The sequence below is a fragment of the Stylophora pistillata genome, chromosome 5 (genome assembly GCF_964205215.1).
Source record: "Stylophora pistillata chromosome 5, jaStyPist1.2, whole genome shotgun sequence".
NCBI lineage: Eukaryota > Metazoa > Cnidaria > Anthozoa > Scleractinia > Pocilloporidae > Stylophora > Stylophora pistillata.
In genome coordinates this window covers 6940424-6967785 of record NC_142523.1, presented here as the reverse complement: position 1 = coordinate 6967785, position 27362 = coordinate 6940424, and the positions used below count along the sequence as shown (strand labels likewise).

The 27362-nt window shown below is 36.7% G+C and overlaps 2 protein-coding genes across 3 annotated transcripts in view; one reads left to right on the top strand and one right to left on the bottom strand.

The window, feature by feature from the left end:
* LOC111324998 (exportin-T) overlaps positions 1–15723 on the bottom strand; it is a 35861-nt gene extending 20138 nt beyond the window's left edge. Inside the window, exons 1-16 of one of the 2 annotated variants that reach the window (XM_022928682.2) lie at positions 15224–15723; positions 14943–15025; positions 12083–12139; positions 11478–11547; positions 8287–8376; positions 6904–7032; positions 6456–6539; positions 5784–5893; positions 5051–5210; positions 3874–3953; positions 3303–3380; positions 1884–1962; positions 1197–1235; positions 691–753; positions 155–226; positions 4–56 (exon numbers count right to left, since the gene is read on the bottom strand). In XM_022928682.2, coding sequence (XP_022784417.2) covers positions 4–56; positions 155–226; positions 691–753; positions 1197–1235; positions 1884–1962; positions 3303–3380; positions 3874–3953; positions 5051–5210; positions 5784–5893; positions 6456–6539; positions 6904–7032; positions 8287–8376; positions 11478–11547; positions 12083–12139; positions 14943–15025; positions 15224–15283 — 1307 coding nt within the window. In that variant the 5' untranslated portion in view covers positions 15284–15723. Of the gene's footprint in view, positions 1–3; positions 57–154; positions 227–690; positions 754–1196; positions 1236–1883; positions 1963–3302; positions 3381–3873; positions 3954–5050; positions 5211–5783; positions 5894–6455; positions 6540–6903; positions 7033–7609; positions 7693–8286; positions 8377–11477; positions 11548–12082; positions 12140–14942; positions 15026–15223 lie in introns of those variants that run through there. The other variant, XM_088761068.1, reaches the window with a different exon arrangement.
* Positions 15724–15819: 96 nt separating this feature from the next.
* LOC111325052 (rab GDP dissociation inhibitor alpha) overlaps positions 15820–27362 on the top strand; it is an 18997-nt gene continuing 7454 nt past the window's right edge. The window contains exons 1-5 of the mRNA XM_022928757.2: positions 15820–15980; positions 19012–19119; positions 19989–20079; positions 21873–22097; positions 26445–26553. Coding sequence (XP_022784492.1) covers positions 15936–15980; positions 19012–19119; positions 19989–20079; positions 21873–22097; positions 26445–26553 — 578 coding nt within the window. The 5' untranslated portion in view covers positions 15820–15935. The remainder of the gene's footprint in view (positions 15981–19011; positions 19120–19988; positions 20080–21872; positions 22098–26444; positions 26554–27362) is intronic.

Sequence of the window (27362 nt, the reverse complement as noted above, 5' to 3'; positions counted from 1 at the left end):
TACCCAAATGTTGAGTTCAAAATATTGTGAACTGACACCAGCACCAGATCAGGGTCCTGAAAGACATAACAAATAAACATTTAACAACAATCATAATCCTCCAAGTTTAAAATTCTGTGAATACTAACAAAATTGTACTGTAGGATTCACGTACCAGCTGAGCAATATTGTCAAATAAGATCTTCATTTCCTTTCTATATTCCATGAACATCACTTCATCTTCACCCTGAAAGATGCGATCGTTATTTTCATCATAATGAATGAATTTTGGAAAAATATCTGATGAATGTGCATTTGAGCCTCAAATTCACACACACACACTTTAATAGAATTGCATCATTGAATAAAATCTCACATTCTGATTGGTTAACAAAGTGAGGTATTTAGCATGGAATTGCAAGTTGAAAATGAGGCAAAGTGTTACTGTTTCACATCTACATAAAATTATACATAACAACCATAAGTAATGCTGTTTTCTTTTTTTTTTCCCTTCTTTTTATTCAATTATGCAATTCAAGGAAAATCTACTACTTGACTCGTGAATTCCATGTTAAATTGCACTTGAAAACCGATATTGCACCCATCACTTTGGGATTCATGCGATATCAGTTTTGGTGCGCAATTTAATGTGCAATTCGCTCATCAAGTAATGAATTTTCCTACAAAATTGCATGAAACTCATACAATTACCTCATGATCAAAGTTGTATGATTCATCATACTTCATCTTGTTGATAATGACATGCAAAATTGCCTTAAAAAATCACACACAAGAACACCAGTCAGACTTACAATATTACTTGCAAAAACTATAGTTAAAGCTTCTTTGAAAGTAAGGCTGGATTGACACAATCAATAGAAGCAGTACATGCATTTTTTTTGCCTTTGTCTCCCAACTCTTGATATATGGTAGAGCCCTGCTAGCTTGAACTCGCAGAGGAAACAAAAAATGGTTTGATAGTCTATGAGTTAGCTGATAGTAAATGACAGAAATGATGGGTCAAGGAAAATCAAATCTTGTTCAAGTTATGCAGGAGTTCAAGTTAACCAAGTTTGAGTTACCAGAGTTCCACTGTTATGCTCTACGTTGAGTTCACTTTATTCATTGATCACAAATGCAAACATTACCGACCAAAGGGTGTCTGCATCCTACCTTATAAAAGCTTGAAAATCACTTTTGAAGAATTACAATCTTACCCTCAAGTTTGCTTTCTGTTGTTCATTTGGATTTGCAATCTGTAAGAAATTTTAAGTCAATATGCACAACTTTGCAATACTGATCATTGTCATTAAGAAACTCGCTTGAATGGCCAGTAACTGACCAACATCTAGCAGTATCCACAAAGTAATTACACTGATAATTGCTACAGCTATGCATCATAAAAAAAAATTTGTACAGCAAAATGCTGCATGTTCTGATGAGGAATCAAGCATCAAAGCTAAGGTAATTGGGTAGTTGAGACTCCACTCTGTCAAGAAAATGCTACCCTGCAGGCAGGCCCTCATAATGCTACAAGATGTTTGTCTCTTTGCCTGTGATAAGATTTGAGGTAAGTTAGGGAGAGGTTTGCTGGAGGTCTGACACTAATTATCCGAGCTGGATCCCTTATAGACCTCTTGCCAGCTTGCATTGCTCAAGACCTTGCACTTGCCCTCCCTCCCCCCCCCCCTGCCACCAAATTCTTGCAAGTGAAGAAACACTCATGCCAAAGTGCCCACAATGAGAGCATGCTTGCAGGCTCAGGAAAAGCAGTTATTAAAAATTATAAGCCCACCTCACAAGTTATCAAATGCCAAACAGACACTGGTCAGGAGTACAGCCTCCACCCCCACCCCCACCCCTTGAAATGCCTGCTTATACTCACATGTTTCCAGTCAAATTACCTGCTTCAGGACGGTCAAGTAAGCATATCCAAATCCAGACACATTCTGAGACACATCATCATCATCATGACTAAGAAATCTGCAAAGAAAGAACTGATAATTAACCCTTTAACACCCAAGATCTGACAATTAATTCTCCCCTCTAGCTTGTAAATTGGTAACAACAATTTGGTGTTCAATCAAGGTAACAACAACTGTAACCTGATAGGCTTGAGTATTCTCACTACCTGTTTTCTAAGTAATGTATAGATATTATAGGGAGAAGTTACATGTTTATCACTCCTGGGAGCTAAAGGGTTAATGCAGCAAAACAAATGAAGACTCTGAAGACTAAAATGAACCACAGGTCAGTCTTGTTTAAAACATAAATTCTTAAAGAATCTTTATGCCGTGGTTACCACAAAGATGTTTTTCACAAGGGAGGGGTGCCCATGGAGTGTTCTTGTACTCCACAGAACCTTCTTCCACCCATGAGTAGGGAGAGTACAATAGTGAGCTGTCAGAGATGGCTGACAAAATCCCAAGATGGCATGAAATAGCACCAACTTCAGGCCCGGAGTACAATTAATATAATTATTTTATTGTGTAACATTACTGAGTATTTTTACAAGTTGTGACGCATTTTGACGTGCCCGTAGGGTGAGTCAAAATACAAACAACAAGTAAAAATACTCAGTAATACTGTACAACAAAACATTTGATAAGAGAATTATTATCCAACATGCTAAACTGTTATTTTAGTGTGAATGAATTTCACAGCTATTTATTTATGGGGGAGTGCATGACAGAAGTATGCAAAGTGGAACAGAATTGGTGTGTTGTCATGTTGCTGCTTCTATTTTCTTCAATACATGGTGCAATTTAATCGTTGTCTAACTGCTTTTCTTTGTTCAATTTATCTAATAAACTTGGATCAATATTCGCCAGCCATTCCAACTCTTTGTTGTCAGAAAAATCATCTGAATTGTCCTAAACAGTGTTTAACCAGTTCTCTGGAGTACAAATACTGCAAGATATTTGTACTTGTTTTGGGCATTATTTGTACTCTACAAAGCACAGTTGAATAATAAATAAGTTATTTGCTGCTTCTACATAAACACTGTGATTAATATGTATAATTATTTCTATGCTAGTTGCATAGTATTTTTCCCAGCTCCAGGACTAGAACCAGTTCTGCCTTTTTGTTCCCCTGTCCTACAGTGTATTACTATGGTATATTTTGAGCATTCCCTTGCCCTAATATATATATAATTATGTTGAAAAAGTGTAATGGTGGAGTAATAATACTTTTATTTACCAGTGTTAGCGACATTACTTGCAGGGTTGACAAGCAGCACAGCACCCGGACAATCAGACTACACCTTCACATGTTACCCCCGGGTTCAAGCCATTTACTGCAGCACAGCAATAGTTACTCACCTAAACAAGTATTGCATCTTCTCCTCAGCGGCATGGAGGCACTTTGCTGCTGCTTCTGTATCACCAGATTTTGTAAGCCTGAAAAAGAAGGAGGACCCTCTATAATTACACAAACCTACCCAAGAGTACACTACCAAACAGGGATCAAGAAAAGATAAAAGCAAAGTGGTCCTCTGAGGAGAACCACAAGATGCTTGAAGGCTCTTGTCTTGTAAATCTGGGGAGCTTAACTTTTAAAGGGGCTCTTTAATAAAAGCAAAGTCACACCAGTTTATTAAAGCAAATGTTGGTCATTTATGGCACCAAGCTCTACAGAAGCATGGCACTATAATAAGAACTACAGCTAAAAAGGGAGACAAATGAAAGAAAAAAAAGCCAGACAGAGAGCAGAAAACTGACTAATGGGTAGGAGACCCATAAGACATGTTTAAAGTTATTTGTAAAAGTTATTGGTTAGAAAAACGAGTGGAAAAGGGAGGAGGAAAATAGCGTAAAATTAGGGGAAAGACAAAAAGAAAGAAGAGCACCCAATGATGTTGTCTTGTTCTGCTTTTGAACAGTTGTTTCTTACTTGCTGTAGCTGTTAAGAAGTTGTGTTCCCACAGCATTCATCAATTTTGACACTTTAGCTAAAAAATCAGCATCTTCATCCTAAAACATAAACAGAACACTTTTTGCAAAAGATGTTGAGAATTCTTAGAATGTACACAAGACATCCAACATTAGAGAATTCTCAGGCTACACAATTTTCCCCAAAGGTTATTTGATAAAAGAGTTGTTAGTAAGACTTAACCCTTCAGTGAATAAATATATCTTATTAGACATTTTGTTGGGTAGCATGACTAAGAATTTTTACAAGTTGTGCCATACTTAAAATAAAAACATCAAGTAAAAATACTCAGTGATACTACATAGCAAAACATCTTATAAGAGATTTAATATCCAACACACCAAATTGTTACTTCAGTGCCCGCAAATTTTGCAGATATTTCTTGAGTACAAATATTATAGTTATAGTTCACCACTAAATTTTCTATGATTCTTATTGGTTTACATTGATCACGGGATGCAATAGTGTTCATTCATGGAGAGACACTATCACCCCATGGTGCCCATTTGCAGAAAATACCTGGATGGATAGTGCTCATCCATGAAAAATTTTGAATGGTTTGATGGCCATGAAGTTAGGCAGATCAGAAAAACAGTGACTTTTCAATTCTGATAGGTATAATTTATTATTTAGTCAATGTACAGTTGTGAATTATTGACATTTTTAACAGACTGTACACATGAATAAATATTTGACTGATCTGCATTTAGTGGGTTTTGACTGTTTTTCAACTGGCACATGGAAGAAAATTTAGTGGTGAACAATACAGACAATAGAGTGTTTGTACCTCGGAACTATCGGTCTGATAGTTGCCCCTTGGAAATTTGATGTTCTTAAAACTAGCATACTTGCCCTTGAAGTTTTGCTTCTCAGGCAAATATTATTTGTTTTAAGAACATCAAATTTCCATGGGGCAACTATCAGCTGATAGTTCCTCGACAGAAACACTCTATTGTTTAAATACTTGATTTATAATCCAACACACCGAATTGTTATTTCAGTGCAGGCAAATTTCGTGACTAGTTGTGGAGTACAAATATCACGAGCTATTTGTACTTGTCTCGTGCATTATTTGAACTCTATGAAGCACAGTTGGATATTATGTCATAAATAATATCATCAAATGTTAGCTGAGTACCTCTTGCAGCTGAAGGATTCCACTTTTCTCTAAAACACTGACAAGAGACTCAACCAGTTCCCGTTTGGCCACTGGCTCCATTCCCTTCATGATGACCTCATGGATACAATCGCAAGCACTCTCACGGAGGACTTCCACTGACATGTATCTGAGAAGTGCACTAGGAAATAACAATACATACAAAGTTCAGTAGTTAAATCAAAACGATGCACATGGGCGGGACACCCCCTTTTCCATCTAATAGCAGTTCATCGTCCCTCTCTTGTTCCCCCCCCCCCAAATTGTTGATACTCATTTTATACCTCTTATGGCTCTGCGCTCATTGCAACTTGCTAACCTTACAACATAATATGGTCACCACAAATTCTGTATTGGTCACAATCTTTTACAGGAGAGAAAATGACAACCCCATCGATAGTATTGTACTGTAATATATACAATAAAATTTAATGATCACTTCACTTAACCCTTGAGAGTGACTAGCATATAATTTCTCCTTAAAATGTAACCCCTGAATAACACATTGAGGTCACAAGAAAAAAGGAAAAGATCATCAACTGAAGGAGCTCTTGATTGTTAAACAAATTCTCCTTGTCAGCACTTTAGGGAATGTATAGAGAACAGTATGGAGAATATGCATACTGATGTTAGGGGGTAAAGGGTTAAGGGGGGGACAGAGGGGGGGTTGATTACCCTTCGTCATCAAACAGACCCCTGGAGTTACCCTTCTCACCTTATAAATCTATCATTTGCTATCAAGCCAATGTCAATCCATTCAATATAAGCTCCAATAACATCCAGGCATAAGCATGTCAGTGATGATAAACTGTTCTCGTAGGTATTCTGAGAATAAAAAGCTCAGATTGGTTAAGGTAAAAAAAAGAAAGGTTGTCAATGACTTATTTCAGTTGTTGTCACATCACAGTTGTCCCATCCTGACTCAAAATCGCAGAATGGTTGGCAGAAATAACATTTAGTCAACAGTGGCGAGCAGTCCTTTTTGATGGCTTATGCCACATCTCAAGAGGAGAAAGAGGTAAGAATGGAGCATTTGTAATATTTTATGACAATGTTTGCCTCACTGTAACTTGAAGTCATACAAATAAAAGAATGAAGGATTTAGCCACTTTTGCTAAATATCTCGCCGCCAACATTTATTTCTGCTTGCCATGGAGACCAAATTTGTTCTTTCTTTAGGAGAAACCCAGGAAACCATAAAATTGATGGTCAGCCTATATTTCGCAGCCTTTGTCAACCAATTCCTTCTAAAGCCATACACTTAGATGTGTAATATACAGTAAGAGTGTCTGATTCAGTGATTGGTGATTCCATCCACTGTTCTGTTAAGACGTCAAGTCATGTTATGTTGTAAAAAAAAAAAAAAAAAAAAAAAAAGAAAACATACCAAGATATGATACCAAGAATCTACAAGATCTGTGATGCAGGTGTCTCTGATTGTATCTTTGATCTTCATGTTTCTCTCTGCATCCTGTGAAAAAAAAGAAAAAAAAGAGAAATATTTTTGAAGGAAAATTCATTTACTTGAAGGGGGAATCCTGCATTAAATAGCACGCAAAAACCAATATTGCACCAATCGTGAATTCAAAAGTCAGGTAACGGATTTTCCTTCAATAGCATAACTGAATAAAAATAAGAGAAAAAGAAAACAGCAATAATAGTTTGTTTTTATCCTGAGCATGAAACAATATCACTTAGCCTCATTTTCAATTCATAATTCCATACTAAAATTAATACCTCGCTTCATTAACCAATCCGAATGCAAGATTTTAATCAATTATGCAATTTATATTTGAATTTGAGCTGACTATCACTACATTTGGACAAACACACACCTGCTGATTTCTTATGACATCTCTGTCAACTACTTCCTCATCAATTGCTTTCAAAATTCTCAGGTACATGTCTACCGCTTGGGCACCAAACTGCAAGCACTGGAGAAGGTCTGAGAAAAATGTTGGCCACTGAAAAAAAATTAAAAAGTGCACATGTGAACTTTAGAATAGGAGGGACTTCAACACAGCAATATACCAGGAACTTGTACAAAAGTAAAACATGCCAATTGAGTAATTTTTAATTGCAGATGGAGAAATTATGCTGAGCTCTCAAGTCTCATGCATTAAGCAGGAGGGTCACACAAACAAATTCAGTCTTGCGCTCTCATGCTGAAAAGTACGATTTCTCAAGCATTCAAAAAGATTTCTGATTAAAACTGTTGATTTGAGATGGCTTTTACTTTAGTAAATTAACTATAAAATCATATCTTTCTAGATACACTTTACCCTGTTCAATTAAGCTAGTTCTAAACCCTTTCGAACTGTGGAATTAATAGGGAGCTTTAGCAACAACGACGGCAACGGCAACGAGAACGGCAGAAAACAATAGGCCTAATGAGCAAAAACAATCGCCCTGCACATGCATTTAACATTTTGATGCATTTCTTTGCCATTCTTCGCAAAACAACAACGTGAAATAACCAAACTTTAGGTTTTCTCGAGAACATGAGCACATGACGGTTAATTTTTCTTTCTTTCTCCTTACTTTAACTCCGTTCGTAGTGATATACTAGTCCCTGAATAGTTCGCCAGCATTTTCCAAGTGAAACACATCGGAATAACCTCGAAAGAGTTACAAAATTAACAAAGATTTAGTAATACATAGACAGGTAAAAATGAACGATATAATATCCCGACGTTTCGGCGACTTCATGACACCATTATCAAGGATACGAATGAAAATAAACAAATGCGAGTTGAATTAGTTGTAACTCTTGAACTCGCATTTGTTTATTTTCATTCGTACCCTTGATAATGGCGTCATGAAGTCGCCAAAACGTCGGGATATTATATCGTTCGTTTCTACCTGTCTAAGAGTTACAAAAATGAAAAGCTAGATTTCAACACGATGTTTTCGTTGACGCCGTTGCCGTCATCGTTGCTAAAGCTCCCTATTATTGTGTGGGGCACTGTTATACAGGTCAGTACATTTAACCTCTAACTCACTTAAACGACCAAGACAGAATTAGTTTCTTCTAACAATATCAGTACAAAATATTTGGTTCTTGGTCATGACACATGTACTTCACTGCCTTTGTCCATACCTCATGACCTCAAGCAAAATAATTTCCTGTACGGCCCTCGTGCTTGGTTCTTGGTTAATAAGATATATGGACTGCCCTCCCACTCCGTCAATAAGTACATTATTATCTAGTTACTTACCCCTTCAGGATAATCACGCACAAAGATCAAACTGAACACTTGAGCAGCCTTATTCTTTAAAAAGTTTTTATCATCTGTTTTACTGCAACACTACAAAACACAAGCATAAGCTCACTCACAGTTCTTAATCCTTTGACCCTAAGAATGACCAGCATCTAATTTCGCCTTTTATAGTAACACTGTTAAATCAATCATTATGATCACGACAATAGAGGAAATGATCCCAACCCTAAGAAGATTGGATAGTTTTAAACAAATTCTCCACATCAATACCAAAGGAAGTGTATAGAGAAGAACAGTGGAGAACATGGTTATACTGATGTTAGAATGTACAGAATGATGTTAGAATGATGTACAGGATGATGTTAGAATGTACTGATGTTAAAGAAGTTATGTTGTCTAATTCTGTTAGTGATCAACCTGCTCAGTCCCATTACCATTATAATTATTATCAAGAACACATCACAATGCCTTGGACCTTTCAATTTGGAGTTTTTTTGCATTTGTATTTATAGATTCATACAGTGTCAAGACGAGAGAACAATATAGGACACGTAGTCCCCTAATAATTTAACCTGGCATCTAGTTAAACATGGACTGGATTGGATTAGTAAAACACGGATTGGATTAGTAAAACATGGATTAGTAAAACATGGATAAGTAAAACATGGATTAGTAAAACATGGATTAGTAAAACATGGATTAGTAAAACATGGATTGGTAAAATAAACGCTAAATAGGGTGAGTTACATTAGTTTTTATCTTACTTTTCAACCAAATTATTTCGCACAAAATAGACAGTTTCATTCAAATACTGATGTTGCCTTGGCCCACCCACAGGTGGTTTCAATCGAAAACAACATTCCTTTACCATTGTTTTATTTACATGGAAAGTGACAGTTGTGAAAAAAACTGTGCTGACAAAAAACTGGAAGCGACTAAAACGTGACGCTTGAGTAACCGTACACGACTAAAATGTGACCCTAGACGGCCCAGAGTAACCGTTTCCTTCTTTGATTTCCTTCACTAAGATTATGCAGTACATGGAGTGTTCTAACATTTGACTAAACCTTACTTTTGCTGCTCCGAATCTTACATTTATCAGAGCTCAGAAACGCCACAAACGCCCGCTCCACCGAAATTGATATTCTTTTCCCAATCCTAGCCAATCACATTGTACTTTCCAAATTATGGAAAGTTGACCTTGACCGCAATGTAAACTGATATTTTCCCACTCTGCATGAAACACTGAGAAAGCTTTTTGACCTCTAATAAGTGTAAGATTCAGAGCAACAAAAGTAAGGTTTAGTCAAATGTTAGAATACTCCATGCACTGCATAATCTTAGTGAAGGAAATCAAAGAAGGAAACAGTTACTCTGGGCCGTCTAGGGTCACATTTTAGTCGTGTACGGTTACTCAAGCGTCACGGTTTAGTCGCCTCCAGTTTTTTGTCAGCACAGTTTATTTCACAACTGTCACTTTCCATGCAAATAAAACAATGGTAAAGGAATGTTGTTTTCGATTGAAACCACCTGTGGGTGGGCCAAGGCAACATCAGTATTTGAATGAAACTGTCTATTTTGTGCGAAATAATTTGGTTGAAAAGTAAGAGTGAAAAAAGTAAGATAAAATACTACTAAAAGTAAGATAAAATACTACTAAAAGTAAGATAAAATGTAACTTGCCCTATTTAGCATTCATGTTACCAATCCATGTTTTACTAATCCATGTGTTACTAATCCAATCCAATCCCTGTTTTACTAATCCAATCCAATCCATGTTTTACTAATCCCTGTTTTACCAATCCATGTTTTACTAATCCAATCCATGTTTTACTAATCCAATCCAATCCATATTTTACTAATCCATGTTTTACTAATCCATGTTTTACTAATCCATGTTTTACTAATCCAATCCAATCCATATTTTACTAATCCAATCCATGTTTCACTAATCCAATCCATGTTTTACTAAGCCAATCAAGTCCATGTTTTACTAGATGCCAATTCACCCACCTAAACCAACCCCAACCCACCCATCTCATCCCAGGGGAGGACATCCATCACACAGTAATCTCATGCGTGGGAAATTGATGTCTGCTACCCCTAACCCTGCAGGAGACGGGACCTCCATTTAATCGTCCCAATCCGAGAAGACTAGAATATCTAACCATTTCTTGATGTTATAGAAAGGTAGCATATTCTTCTCAATTATTTTAACACCTTCAGTGTTGGTCTGGCTGGGGCTCAAACCCTCAACCTCCTGCACAACAATCCAGCGCTCTCTCCATTGAGCTAACTGGGAGGCGAGTTCATCCTACAAGCCACTTGGCCACCCTATTTAACCTTTATATTAATGAACTTAAATTAGGAGAATTACAGTCACACATACCAAAATTATTTGATTTAGCACCCTAGTTTCAATATGTGCTCCCTCTCTAAGGAGTGCCCCCCTTGGATTTGCTTTTAACTGCCTCCCCGTTAGCTCAATTGGTTAGAGCGCCAAATTGTGGTGTGTGGGAGGTCGAGGGTTCGAGCCCCGGCTGGACCGATACTCATGGTCTTAAAATAAGCGAGCAGAATTTGCTACCTTTCTATAATCAAGAAATGGATACATTTTCTAGACTTCTCAGATAAGGACGAATAAACCGTAGGCCAAGTCTCCTGCAGGGTTAGGGGCAGGAGATGTTAATTTCCCACGCAAGAGATCATTGTGTTGTGGATGTCTTCCCCTGGGTTGGGATGGGTGGGAATTGGCGCTGAAAAGCCCCCATGGGGAGTGGTCAACTAGCGTATGTATGTATGTATGCTTTTGTCAATAAGCACCCCTATTCTAATAAACGCCCCTGTTGCTAAAGCTCCCTCTTTCTAATAAGCATCTGTATTCTGTTTCAGTGATGGTACTGCTAGGGACCATTCCCTACCACTACTATGCAAATATTCACTATATGTTAGTTCCTTTAAATTTACAGTTTCTACTATTAATTCTTCTTATAGAATAGATAAACATCAAAGCTTTGTTTAGCTCATCTGCTGTTTCTCAAACAAGAAATAAGCACCCTGTCCTTATGAACCACCCTGTTTCTAATAAGTGCTCTTCCCAGAGGTACCATAGGTAAATAAAATTTAAAGCCCAGGGTGCTAAATCAAATCCTGACTGCAATCACCCAGTTTGCACGAGAGAAACATACCTGATTTCTGAGCCAAGTTAAAAGGATGTTTCTTGCTGTACACTGATTTAGTGGTGAGGCTGCAGCATGCCTTTGAAGAAGAGACAAAAATAGAGCACAAACTTTTTTTATTACAGCTTTACATCAGTCAATCATTTGAAGTTAAAAGAACTGATGAATTAGGAGAAAACTTCCCTGAAAATGTGAGACCTGCAAGTTGCCGTTCATTTTTACTCTTCATTCCCAATATCTCAATGAAAATTCTGTTTAATTTCTGCCATACACTTCTTAAGAATTTACTTCTGAGAATTTGGTGTTGGATCAAATGAAAATCCCCTAGTTAATAATTTTCTTAATTCTCATCACTTGACTGCTTAAACTCCCCGAGGTGATAAACATGAAACTTCTCCCTACAATATTCTTACATTATCCAAAAAACAAATCATGAGAATACTCAAACTTATCAGGGAGAAATTGTTGTCTTGATCCAACACCAAATTCTCTTATCTAATTTAAAACGAAATGTGTGGCAGCTAGAGGGGAAAATTAACAAACAGATCTTGGGAATTAATGGGTTAAGCTTGATGTAGTATTGGTAATCTGGTTTGCAATATCCTGACTCATACCTCGTTTTAATCTGATGCTCTAGAACTTGGAAGCAGAAGAACTTGACAGTTTCATCACTGAAAAAGAAAAAAACATTCTTTTCTTCTTCAACACTAAGCTAACTGACTCACATTCAAAGATCAGGAAGGGCTCAATGCTAATGGTAGCCAACTAGCCACAGACTAGAAGAAATTCAGTTTTGGTTAGTGGTTTTCGATTCCACTTGCCAGTTTAGCAAGTAAACAAATTGAAATTGTTGTAACATCTAAGCTGTCACTAGACACTCGGCTAGCAAATTGAAAAGTTGGTGTCGAGCCCTATCGGAACAAGCAGTTGTCGTAATAGGTTACTTAGGTACATGACAAGAACAACAGAGCACTTTCAACTGGATACATGATTATAGCAACTACAGTACTTTTTTCTTTTTTTCAATCCCAGATCAAGAAAAAGGTTTTGCTCTAAAGGGTACCAGAAAACCTAAAGAGTTTAAATGTACATATACTGTTAGAGTTTCTTCAAAACAATTTCAATACAGTCAATGCTCTCATAAGCAAACACCCTCAGAAATTATAAAAAGTGTCTGTTAGTAAAACTGTCTGCTTAAGAGAATTATGATACATACACTGTCCCATTACCCTGTCCAATCACCAGCCAGCATGACAAGTACATTTTTGTCCAATCAGTGCTCAAATCAGGCTGGTGCTAACCAATTGTATTTGAGAATTTTTTTTGATAGCTTTGATCAATAATAGTAATAAGACTAAGTGGAGTCCAATTCAGGATGTAATTGTATGAGTGATTAACAAATTTTATTATGACTCGGGCAGTCTGAGGGCCAATAACTAAAATCAACCAATCAAAATGTTCTATTGCCGGTCAATATTCTCTCAGTATTGGACCGGGCACTATCCCGAATGGTCCAGAATGATACCGCACTTGTGTTCCTTTGAACTTCAGTTGTATAATAAATCTCTTATTAATCAAGCTTGCTCAGGACTGTACTGGAAGAATATCGGCCCTCAGTCTTTTTTGTACAGACCTCGGGCCGATATTCTCCCAGTATGGCCCTTGCGCTTGGTTAATAAGATATATTGGATGGGTGCGAAGCAGGAGTCTAATTTGTTTATCATGAGTACGACTACAGACAGATATAGAATTGGATGACACTAAGTCCTGTTAGATATTAATAAAAAATATAGCAAAATCTAAGAAAGAAGCTAGATAATGGTTATATGTTTTCAATAGTGTTACGAGGATCGAATTATTTTCACTGAATCTGTCACACAATCCCAGACTTTTCTATAATTATCTATAATCTGTAATATTCCAGAAACTTCTTTCATGTGACTCAGCAGTTTCCAAAAATAGTACAACTTGTAATACGCTATAAATAGTAAGAGAACATTCTAGATAACTAAAGTAAATGTATAAAAGCTAGCTTGTGAGAAGTACCAAAGAGATTTGCCCGAGGGCTTACCCTCGTGGCTTGCTGACAGAACTTGTGGAAGCTATGATGTGACAAGGCTATGACCTTTTCACCTTGCGATATCCGGAGAGAAGAAAGAAAAGAAAAAGACGATAGCCGAGAAGGGAAGAAGGTAAAGAATACAGAGTTCACTATGAAGTCCTCCGGAAGAATTTGTGTACACGGTAAGAAAGCCATGAATCAAGAAAGCCAAGCGCTGTGGTCTTCAGTCGGCGGATGCTGGAATTGGAAGTTGATCAAGACGACGAACACTTACACGGCATGAAAGATTGTAAGCCTGTTTTATGAACTGCTTAACTTAATCTTTAACCTAAGTAGATTAAACAGTGTAAAACTAATTAAATAATAGTTAAAATGGGTAACTGCTTGTTGTTACATTTTTGTTGCGTGCCATATATCGTACTCGGGAGTCTATTTTCATATATGCTTTGTTAGCGGACATTTGTTGGTCATTCGTGCACGTAACAATAAAAAAAAACAACAGTTTACTCGGCAAAATATCCAATCAACAGTAAGAAAGCATAATGTACTCTGTCCACTTACACAGACATGATGTGTTAACTTTCCCTTTAAAAGTCCTGTTACACCATCAAGTTTACAAGTATGATGCATACTACTGCTCTTATTACATCCATTTCAAAATCACTGGTGGTCCCTGTAATCTGATTGGCTTTAACTGGTGCAATTTATTCAGAAATTGCACCATTTTTTGCTCTAAATCGCATCATTATATGCTTGATTGAGTTTTTGACACGACATCAAAGTCTTTCTGTTTTGCATACAAAATAAGATACGAAAGCGTTTCCAGTTCCGCTTTTTATTTAAAAACTGGCTCAGTACTGCACCAGTAAAAATATTTGAATTGACCAAGTCCTGGTTTTGGGCAATTTCAAAATAGATGTAATAAAGTAGTAACTGAACCTCATGTTGTGCAATTTTGGTCTGAAATCATACTTGTGATTTCAAATCAAACTCGCTCTGTGTGCTTGTTCAATGTTGAAATCGCGCGTATGATTTCAGCCCAAATTGCACTCCACTCACTTCAAATACAATTATAAATTAAGCTGGTGATAACCACAATCATGTCCGAGAATAATTTAATAGTTTGATTAATTAAACTAAAAATTGCAAAGCCCATCCATCCCCCCTACCCCTTCACCTACCACAAATTTACATGAATGAACCCATAATGAATATAAAACTTTTTTTTTTTCCTTAATTACAGTCTGATGTAGGGCATCATATTACAATCAATTTTAGCAACAAACAACTTCTTACCTTGTTTTGGGCATATGACACCCCACATGTTGATATTCCAAGAAAATGAAATTTTCCTGGGGATATTTTTAACGTCTATCTACTTCATTAAAAATTGCAGTTTAAAGACCGCATACCTGTAAAGATTTCGAACGAGAGCATCACCGCAAAGTTTCCATCCATCTTCGGAATTTTTCAGCTGTTCAAAATATTGCAGGGTCTATAGAAAAAAAGGGAAGCAAGGTTTAGAACGAAATAGACTGAAATCTTTTCACTAGTATGAGAGAAGTTTCACGTTGAGTATGTGTAAATTTAATACACTGAATGAAATCTTTGTGTTTAGAAAAAAATTGTATTTTTTACAGTTTTTTCGCAAATGGCAACCAAAACATTTTGTTGTAAGTGTCAAACTACTTACCCCAGCTTGTGATGTGGAATTTGCGGCCGATTGTAGACCCTGTAGCAAATTTTCAGCCATAACGTGCACAAAACTCAACGCAGTAGAAATTCAAGGTATTCCTCATGGAAGTAGTTCACATTGTAAATTCACTCACTGATTAACTTGGTGGGAGGAAAAATTCACCACGATTTTATTCAAACCCTCAAAGGTTAAAGAATTTAAACGGCCTCGGCACTAACACTTCACATTTCGAAGATATTCTACGATCAAAACACACATCGCTTACACACATGTAGGAGACCACGTTGCATCACTCTACCCCGGTTAGGACCGTTATCAATTAGGATTACTGTACATCCCGAAAAATGAGCCTTTTCACCACTTAGTCCCCATCAATGCAATATCATGCTTTCAAAACACAGCCAAAACGCTACAAATATTTTAGTTGCATCTTGATATCAAAATACATGATTTTCAAACTTAATCACGCTTACAACTACCGATGAAAATGTCACAAAGAAACTTTTTTGATGCTGAGGATCCAAATTACCACATTTACTTCAGCTCTTACAAAATTTGCGCCAACGTTGAAGCGAGGGAATGATCTTTTGAGCAGGCGCAGTACACTGGGTCGTGATCTTCCGTGCTGTGTGCTCCCTTATCCCGTGAAGTTCTCGAGCTTGGTTACTTCTCCAGCCTCAGTTTTTCTTCACATAAGGAATTTTTAAGCATGGATGAAGAATATGATTGTATCGTTCTTGGTACAGGCCTCAAGGTTAGTGCTTAAACATCTCGAAAGTCAGGAAATTTACTTCGTGATGTGGCCCCTCAAGTCAGGGATTGAGTTTCACACACCCATTTCCTACCATAATCTGTGTGATATTCGTTGTAAAATTGACATTTTGCCGGTAAGGATTTATCAGAAGATGTTTCCTTAAAACTATCGGTACTAAGGCAAATTTGGAATTTGCTTACGGTACTGTATCTCGAGAACTTCCTTGGGAATACTTTGAATTGAAGTCAACAAATGCTCGATTGGACATGAAACACAAGATTTGCAACTTTGAAACGATCAAGCAAAAGTGCGAATGATTTCTGATCGTGATCTCAGTTTTGCGGCAGTTCTTTCCGTCGTATTTACTCAATAACTGTACGCTTAAAATTTGTTTTCTTTATGTATATTCGAAAATCAGTCTAACGTCGACAAATACTACAACACAGTTGCTCTTGCATTTCCTCTTTTCTATTCAGCCATTGTTTAATAAACATCACACATGTCTTTGAAAAACTGAATCATCAATGTAATTTTAATTCATAATTTTGGACTTGTTAACATTTGAACACCTTTGAAAGTTTGTGTAGGTCACAAAGGAACTGTAATACTCAATTTTTAAAGGATTGAAGTGATTCCAGAATGTTAATTTAAAATGGTTTTTGTTACATCCAAAAATCCCTTATGACATACTTAACCCTTCCCTAAAAGGCTGGTGGTGTAATCTTAACCTCTTTCATGTTAAAAATCCTGATAGTCACATCGTAACTACTTATTCTATAAAGGACTGTTCACCTAGGCCACTCTCTATTAACCCTTTAAATCCCATGAGTGACCAATGCAAGATGGAATTTCTCCTTACAATATCAAATGAATACAGTGACAAGTAGACAAGTAATAAAAGTAACAAAATATATCATTTTAGTCTGGATGCAATAGTAAATTAAATCTCGCCTGCCCTTGTTTTAATCGTGAAACTGAGACAACCCAAGCAGCCTATTGTATTTTAACCTGACCCATGTGGCATATTTTATTTATATAGTTTTTAGCTTGCATTCTTATAGACCTGTTTATAATCCTCAAATTCGTTTTACATACATTTTAACTCTAATCATGGTACTTTTAGGATCGAGGGCCACTAGTTCATCAGTTGAATTACTGTCGTGTGTTACCAAGGCTGTGCTCTAGCGGCGCCCGGTCGCCTCAGGTGACTAACATTTGGTCCCGGGTGACTGAAAAAATATTCCAGTCGCCCAGCCAGGCACTCGCCCTCTTGTGCAGCATTCGTCTCTATGGTAAATCTGGTGATTGACAGCTACATTTTTATTTGGTGATTTATAGGCGTTACTAGCAGAAAAAAATATTCTTTTGTGCGACACGTAGTTGAATTGTTCATGTTCGAAGATTTCGAAGTAAGTGTCATGTTTCGTTTTACACGATTTTGCACGAACCCAAATAATAATTATTGAAACAGGAGATCCTGCCACTTTACACATGGTAAACCGCACGGATATTGCAAAGATATGCATTGAACACCGCGATTTTCCATTAGATGGTCTGATTTATTTCAGTGTTTCGATGGATTTGGAAAGTGTAGGGTGTTTATCTTTCTTTCAAACCAAGATTCTTTCTATATGCAAATTTCCGGCAAGCCAGCTTTGTTTGTAGGTGTTTATCAATCATTGTGATAAATGACTTGCAATTACTTTAGGAAGATTTAGCGAGAACTGAGCTTATAACGATTTCATACTTAGACTTGTCTACTTGGTGCTTTCGAATGAAAGTTCTAAGCGGTTTTAAAATATCCAAAGAAACACAATTGCCATTTTGAAAAATAACACAAGCTCGCCACTAAAAATAGCAACACACCCTGTCGCGTGGTGTGGAAGTTTTAATTTTCAGAAAAAGATTTAAAATGTAGCTATTCCATGATCCCACAGCTTTGCAGCAAGTGTTGGAAAAAAATAAAAACGTTTCACTTTCAAAACGCCACAATTTAGTAGAGAATACCTTTCCTGATGGCTCTCATGGCCAGACTAGCAACTCTATTTTTAATTGTACCGGTAGATATCCAGTCATTTTTTTGTCGACTTTCTGAAAATTTCAGCTCTCCACAGTTAGTCAGTTGCAACATGTACCGCTTTTTCATTTTTCCCCTCACTTCTTTTACAAAAAATGGACGAACAAGTAAATTTTTACAGAAAATCCCTTAATACGTGAGGTTTTTTACTTTGGTCATTTGGCTTATTGCTTTACATAAAATCGGCGTGCTTCACAGATGACTCAAGCTGTAAAATGGTGATCTTAAAGATCGCTAACACTGTGAAAAAATATTAGGAGATGAATCCATTAACTGGGAGTCAAACTCGTTTGCTGAAAAGGAGCCAGAAGTTATCCGACAGTGTATTATATAAAATTATTGTAAACAGCAGCACCAAAAGTTGAATGCTTTCTAAACAGCTTGAATTACTGAAGTTAATGGTTTGATTAAAATAATATTAACTGATTAAAACATGAAGTAAATTAATTATAAATTATTAATTGCTTGGTTTGGGTGACTAACTTGGAGGGCTGGGCACCCTAGCTGGATTGGTTAGGAGCCCAAAGGGCTCCCTAAAAATTTTCTTAGACCACAGCCTTGGTTATCCTCCTTAAATAAAGTTGTCATTATTATTATTACTATTATTGATTAGTAGATTTTTAGGTGATACAATACCAAATTCTCTGAACAAACACCATAAGAATTGTATGACAGTACAGAGAATTACTAAGAAGATCTTGGGAGGGAAAGGACAAAGAAAGCTACCAATTGCAACATTCTTGATTATATTTTATGAAGTGATATCATTAACATCATTGTTATCACTACATGTATAGTCATTATTGTTATTTTTTGGTGTGGGGAATGCATAGAAAAGGAAAATATTTTTCACAAATGCCTTAAATTTTGAATACAATTAAGTCAACAAACCCCTTTGTTAATGTCGTGTACCCATTAACTACAACTGTGTATGGTGAAATTTGCATTTAATAGGAGTGCATATTGAGTGGATTTTTGTCAGTGAATAAAAAAAAGATCCTTCACATGGACAAGAATCAATATTATGGTGGGGAGAGTGCTTCAATCACACCACTGGAGAAGGTACAGTCCTATTTGCTTTTAAATTCAGTGATCCAATCTGGATTTCTCTAAATCTCTGAGAATTGATCCTAAATCTAACAATCCACCAGTTTATCTTTTCAGTTATTAACATCCCTCTTCTTCTTGAAAAAGGAGGGAGACATGGGGGCTCTGAGTAGCACAACACAGCAAACAAAATAGAACAAACACTGCATCACTGCAAGAACTATTATCAACACACTGACGCTGCATTATTTTAAAATAGTCTCAGGATTTACTTGGTCTGGTTTCACTCATCTTTACCACTCCCTGGTCTTTGGTTGGCCAATAATGCGAGTGGTAGAGGTCCAGAGGTCAAGTAAACTATAAATGAACATGGCCTGGGGTCAATCAGCTAATGTTTATGAAAGATTAACTCAAATGTATTTTATTGTATAGATACTGATGAAATACCAGGATTTTTCCTTTTACTAAAAAATCATAACTCACCGCGCGCAGTGAAGATACTATTTTTATCTTTCACGTGTGAGGATATTGGTGTGGCCATGGTTACCAACATAATTACCCAATTGCTGTTTCGAAAATGAATAAAAAAAGTTGTCTTTTATGTGAAAATTTCATCAGTATCTATATAATAAACAGAACATTACATGGCGGCTTCTCGTGCTGAAAGTGTCTCACGAGTGAGCGCAGCGAACTCGTGAGAGATACTTTCAGCACGAGAAGATAAAATTCGTATCCCAAGCGGCCATGTAATATCCTCTATCTCTTGATCTAACACTGAATTCTCATAACTAATTTAAAAGCAAATGTGTAACAGCCAGTGAGGAGAATTAATTATCTGATATTGGGAGTTAAAGGATTACATTTTGGTTGCTTGTTCTTTTTAGTTCTACGAGCTGTTTGGTAGGACACCGAAACAATTAGGATCATCCAAAGATTGGAATATTGACCTCATTCCCAAGTTCTTGATGGCACAAGGTATGTATCTGTGTACACGTAGCTTATGTGAAGACAAAATGATTGACTAAATGTAGATATTCCTGCAGTACTACAAGAAAGGATTTTCTTGAAGGCCTATTCTCACTTTTGGTTGAGTAAACAGATTGATGTTAGTATCTGAGCAATTGTGTACCAACCCCTCCCTTACCCAACTACAGTCAACTGATAACAAGTTATTATTACACAACTCGGGCAGTCAGAGGGCCAATAACTAAAATCAACCAATCAAAATGCTCTATTGCCGGTCAATATTCTCTCAGTATTGGACCGGGCACTGTCCTGAATGGTCCTGAATGATACCGCACTTGTGTCCCTTTGAACTTCAGCCATATAATAAATCTCTTATTAACCAAGCTTGCTCGGGACCGTACTGGAAGAATATCGGCCCTCGGTCTTTTTTGTACGAACCGAGCTGTGCTCAGTCCGTACTGTCAAGACCTCGGGCCAATATTCTCCCAGTACGGCCCTCGCGCTAGGTTAATAAGATATATATATAATGTATCTTATAGCTTTTTGTTATGTAGTAATGCTGAGTATTTTTAACGAGTTGTGCCAAAATACAAATAACAAGTAAAAATACTCAGCATAAGACATGCCAAAACATCTTACAAGATACTTATTATCCAACATGCCAAATTGTTATTTCAGTGTGGGCAAATTTTGCAAATATTTATTAACTGGGAGTGCATGACAGAAGTATGCGAATGGGAATTAGCACTGTTTCTATTTTCTTCAATAGTTGATGAAATTTCATTGTCATCTAACTGTTTTTCTTAGTTGTATTTATCTAATAAACTTGGATCAATATTCGCCAGCCATTCCGTTTCATTGTCATCAGAAAAATGATTTCAATTGTCCGCCATGTTTTTTTTGTAACTTCAATCCAATTTATCTCTCGCGCAATGCAAGAAAACCTGTCTAACCAGTTCTCTGGAGTACAAATATCAAGTGATATTTTCACTTGTCTTGGGCATTTTTATTGTACTCTCGAGTGTAGTTGGATATTAAGGGTCACTGATGTTGGGTTAGGCAAGGGGTCGCTGTGCAGTTGCTCAGATACCAACACTGATCCAAGTAAACTATACAGTGGTTGCCAAATGTAGGATATTTGGTTGTCAGAAAAAAAAATATATGACAAAATTGATGGAAATAAATGATTATATAGATAAGTAAATGAATGAAATTAAAAAGAAAGGAAAAAATAGAATGGTTGCACAACTTAATTCATAGTTAGATGTGGACAGGAGGTCTTGCGGCCTAATACTCAAACAATCAAGGTGAAGGAGGTATATTTCAGGGTGTTTTTACACGTGAGCAGTAAGAAGTTACATTGCACACGCATGCAATAGTGTATGTGCCAAATGTCAACTTTTGTTCACCAAACACAGCTTGCCAATTTAATGACTTGGCTTCAAGTTTGGTCACTATGCTTTTCTTCTCACACTGCCTTCCAAAACCATTACAATGAAGCACTGTGACATGTAGTATGAAAAGTCATGTTGGAGTAATTGCAGTTATTAACTTACGAGTGTTTCACTTACAACCAGTTTGCTAACATCTTGCATCATTTCACCAATGTCTCAAGTCAGTTTGCTAACCTCTTATAGGTCATCTTGCTAATGTTTCAGGTTATTTTACTTGCATCTCATTTTAGTTTTGTCTCTTCAAAGTAGCGTCAAATGAAATATTGTACTATTACCATCTGCAAGATCAGTTTCAACTGATTGCTGTTGGCAGTATAGAATGATTGAATGATTAAATCCTGTTCTTAGGTGAACTGGTTAAGTATTTGATTGATAGTGGAGTTACCCGCTACCTTGAATTCAAACAAGTTGAGGGAAGCTATGTGTACAAGGATAAAAAGCTTTTCAAAGTACCAGCAGATGAAAAAGAGGCCCTTGCAACCAGCCTCATGGGAATCTTTGAGAAAAGAAAATTTAGAAAGTTTCTATTGTTTGCCAATGACTTTGAACCAGATGATCCCTCGACATGGCAAGGTATGGTAAACATTTTTTTCTTTTTTTAATTTTATTTGTTACTTTCAAACTAAGCCCTACTTGCATGTGACCACACTGTTTCCCAATGGTACTTATATACTACAGAGGAGGATAAGCATTTCAGAATAATTTCAGGATGGCATATGAAGAAACAAAGCTTTACCTCATAGAAATGTCTGAAAAGGGTTAATTGGCACACTATGAAAACTTAGAGGACATTATTTTTTTTCCTTTGAAGACAGAACATTTTACTTTTTGAATCAGCGAATTATTCCCAGTAGATCCAGGCAGGTCAAAATTAATATGGTACAACTGTAACCGGACATTTCACACACAAGACTTTTTGCACAAGTCTTTTTGCACAAGTTTTGGACCATTCGCACAACTATTAGTAGTCATTTCACACAATAATTGTAAGTGAGAAATATCGACTTGAAAGGTATACGGATTGATACCAATCAGATATGTCACCTTCACATTTCACTTTCATCAAGATCCAACGGCGAGAACGTCGATATTTATTTACATAATAACGTCAACTTCAACCAGATCAAAACGCTCGTGAACACAATCACTATGGTATTATCCATGTATAAGTTGACCCTTTATGACTGAAAAATTGGCCCAAAAAATCACTCTTGACTTATACATGGATCATAGACAAAGACCTGACCCAAGCAATCCAAGGAATTAGCATAATAATTGCCTGAAGTCCATGAGGAAAACTGAGTTTACAAAACCAGTTCTAGTTTCATCAGTTTTCAGAGCATCCTTCATCAACGAAAAAATTTGAAATAACAAATTTTATGTGGATTAAACAGAAAACTAGTGGGGCTGATTTCTATTGTATCTTCTGATCTTTAGAGCAGACATTTTTCCTTACAGCTTCGCTGCTCTTTTTGGTGCTGAATTCTCGTTTTCATTGAGCAATTACAGTAGTTTAGTGACCTGGCAAATGCTGTTTTCTCGCGCAGTCTTGTTTGTTACACGTGTGGACCAATTATGTTATTGTGTAGTTTCCAAGATGGCAGTGAGTTTTCATCAAGCGATCCTTTGAAGCTCTTCGGTGTTCCTTCGGTCTACTAAATCTCCTTTCAAAAGGTTATTTAAATGCATGAAGATTTCATTTTCGAAACCATTTACAAAATATGGTAAATTACTTCTCCAGTAAATCGAAGTACTTGTATATGCTTAAATCGTGAATCGTGGTAATGTAAATGAGTGTTACTAAACTTCACAGCACACTGTTACATTTTGCTCAGCAGTTTTTTTTTTATTCACAGTGTTTTCAATACATTCTCAGAAATTAGAGATCAGGCATTAGGGTAATTTCTATCAGTCTGAATTTTTGTTTACTAGAATATATGAAAAATCCAATTTTGACCTTGAAAATGGGGGTCGACTTATACAAGGATAAATACGGTATTCTTATTTGAAGAAAGGAACAAATCTTTCTCTCTTTGAAATGAGGCTAAATGAAATTTAGGCAAGGTTTAAATCGAGGCACGATGGTCAGCGGAGGACATGCTGTGGGGCACCCCCTTTGCAGGGTCACAAGGTTTTCAGTACATTTTGAGATCGTCGCGGATCTTAATGTGAGCCACCTCTTGCGCTCCCACCCTCCCTCCTCTATGGCAAGTCAAGAGCAAGTAAGTATAAAACAATTCCACTGACTTGTCAGTGTGACTGGTGCCAGGAGGGTGGACCGAGGTTGTGTCACCATGGTAACCTCCCTGCTGTGGGCAGCCAGCGCGACTGCCACAGTGTTACAGCATCTTCCCCCAAGCTCCTCAGTGCCAATGAGTTTAAAGTGTAAAGAACTCTATATTCGTCTATCACTTTTCCTTTGTTAAATGAAAAAGTTTTTAGTTTTGACAGTACATCATCCACTTCAAACATATAAACATCGACAACCCGTGCTAAGGACGCCATGTTGATTTCGAAAGTGATTGTCACCAGTCTTCTGTTCGATCGTCTTCAAACTGAATGTTTCATTGATCTCTAAGAGTTTCAAATAAGCTTTTGAAAACTTGCTTCTTACATCTTCGTTACATAATGATGATTAGGTATACCGGTAATACATACAGCTAAAACAATTCAATGTTAATAACTTGTTGTTCAGGGAGTGCTTCACATCAAGTGTTGGCTCGTGCTAGTGTTGAGATTTGATAACTTGAACGTGTCAGTGTAGGTAGAAACTAGTGGTCTTGTAGAAAGCCAAGTTCAATTTGTAATCTGGTTGAAGATCGTAAAGTCAAGTAGTAACCTTTCAAATTATTACAATAACAATTCCTTAAGCGATGGAGAGTTCAGTATCGATTGATAATCATCATGGCAACCATGATAATTAGAAACAAATTATTTCACAAAAGTTTCAAGAATTCAAAATAATTTAAAACTCATTATCGAACATTAACATGACCGAGAACAAAGGAAAATAAAATTTGAACCAAGGATAAAATTGAACTACAACATATACACTAGCCGTTTGATAAGTAATCATTTAAGCCTAAGATCAAAACAAATAAAGAAATCTAGATGTACTATAACTTAAATGTATGTAGGAAATGGCTAAATTTCTACAAGTCTTTACCGAGTAGCGAGTTAAAATATGCATGACTAGTCCGGTAACATGGCCACTATATGGCTGAGATTTGGGTATAATGGTTTATAAGAGTTCATAAATTTCATCCAAAATGCAAAGAAAAGCAATATCTAGTGTGTAACAACTATATTACAGCATTCATACAAGAATTTTGTAAATATGTCTGTAGTACTTTTTCAATAGAAAGTGAAACAGTTAGCACATTTTTACATTGACTTTAGAGGAGGGAGGACTGGTGACAGTTACTTTCAAAATCAACATGGCGTCCTTAGCGTGGATTGTCGATGTTTGCATGTTTGTAGTGAATGATGTACTGTAATAGCTAAAAAGTTTTTTGTTTAACAGAAAAGGAATAGAAGCAATCATTCAAATCAGGAGTTCTTTACATTTTCATAGAGAGAAAGATTTGTAAGAATATAGTGATCATGTTAACAAGCATTTCGATCTAGTTGAAGTTATTACGTAAAAAAAATAGCTACCTCCTTGTCATTGTATGGTATTAAAAGTGACATGTGAAGGTGTAATATCTTATCAGTATCCATTAGAGTACCTTTTATAATTATTGATGTTTCTCTCATAATTATTGTGCAAAATAACCATTAAGAATTGTGCAAACGATCCAAAACTTGTACTAAAAGACTTCTGCGAAATGTCCTGTATTTGGTACAACTCATTAAAATACTCAGCAATACTTCACACCAAAACATCTCATAAGATTATGTATTTATTCCTAACTTGAATTGAATTTTCCCTGCTGGTTGTTTTCTTCACAATTTACCCTCACCTCAAATGTGACCTCTCACGCAAAAACGTTCCGAATGGTTAGCCATAATTTATTTAAACATCATCAGCCTTTCTAATGGATTGGCATGCTGTTCAAACACCAAGCTATCCGTTCTAAAATATCCATCATCCGTTCGAACAGCTCGAGCTATCCATTAAAGAAAATTCATCAGCCATTCGAATGGTTAGTGCTAGCCGTTCTAAAAAATTCATCATGCATTCGAATGCCTCGAGCTATCCGTTCTAAAAATTCATCATCCGTTCTAACGGTTCAAGCTATCCGTTCAAGAAAATTCATCAGCGTTCAAACAACTTGAGCTATCAGCTCAAGAAAGAAACAATAACACCAGTTTAATTTTTGGCAGCCATTCCAATAAGACAAGACTTCAAAACAATTCACCACGCTTCATTAAATGTAGCATGTCGCCATGTTTACATTAGACAAACAGTAGTTACGTTTTTATTCTTCATTTCCTTCGAAAGGTTCTCTGTTCGAACAGCTAGAGCTATCTGTTCAAGAAAGAAACAATCAGTTATTTTGGCTGCTGTACCAACACAAGACAAGACTTCAAAACTTTGTAAAATCAAGCATGCTGTAATGTTTACATTAGACAAACAGTCATCAGCAGTGGTTATGTTTTTGTTCTTTATCAAAAGTGGGCGAGGTTTTGCTAGAACACTCGTGAAAGTGTTCGGCCTCACCCATTCGAAAATTTTAATTAGCTGTTCATCCGTTCACAGTATCCGTTGCAAACGGCTTGCCTAGCCGTTCATCACCTGCTCGCTTACCATTCCGTTCATTCACCGTTCGAACCGCTACCATACGGAATGTTATCGCGTGAGAGGTCACAAATGCCTTTGTCAAAAACAGAATTCGTTTAAGATCTTTTGTTATGGTTTGTCAGTTGAATATCTTTCTATTAAAGTATTTCAATAACTGGGCTGTCTCTCTTCCTTAGGAGTTGATCCAGAAAAGACCCCAATGAAGGAGGTGTTCGCAAAATTTGGTTTGGATGCAAACACTCAGAGCTTCACAGGACATGCCTTAGCTCTTCATCTTAATGATTGGTAAGTGTTGAATACACAATGGTATAATGAGTATTTTACTTGTAGCTTTAGAAGCCCTGCCATCTGCACTATTATTACTTGCTTGAACAGCAGTGTTTTATGTCAATTACATGTTCATGTTATTCCCTCAACAGAGCTCGATACTAACTTTTCAACTTACTAGCCAAGTGGCTATTGACATCTTAGATGTTTTTAGATGTTATGACAGTTTCAGTTTGTTTACTTGCCAAACTGGCCAGTGGAAATTTGAAAACCACTAGCCAAAACTGAATTTCTACTAGTTTGTGGCTAGTGGGCTACTGTTACTGTCGAGCCCTGCCTTCACCCTTCATTCCCAAGATCTCATATTATAAATAATAATAATAATAACTTTTATTTATATAGTGCTCATATCCTGAGCTCATGGCACTTTACAACACTGTGCGGGGGACTTTACCAGACTGCTAAGCAGTTTACAATCAATGAAAGGCGAATCTAACAGATGCCCCCTTCCCTCAATTCCCAGTAAACAGGCCAGACCACATCACAGCAATCTCGTGAGTGGGTCATTTAATGTCCCCTGCCTAACCAAATTGAATACACAGTGGTTTTGTAGTAATTCTCATTAATACAGTCAACGATACAATTCTTATGATGCTGGCTTAAAGAAATTGGTATTGAATCAATGGTTGTCTCCTTCTGTAAGTTCCATGTGGTAACCGAATGCAAATTTTCAGTGAAATTATCTTTTGTCATGGGCACAGTTCATATTTTGTTCAGTTCCCCTGTTTTCACAGGGATTATTACTGCAACAAAATTTCACTCTTTCA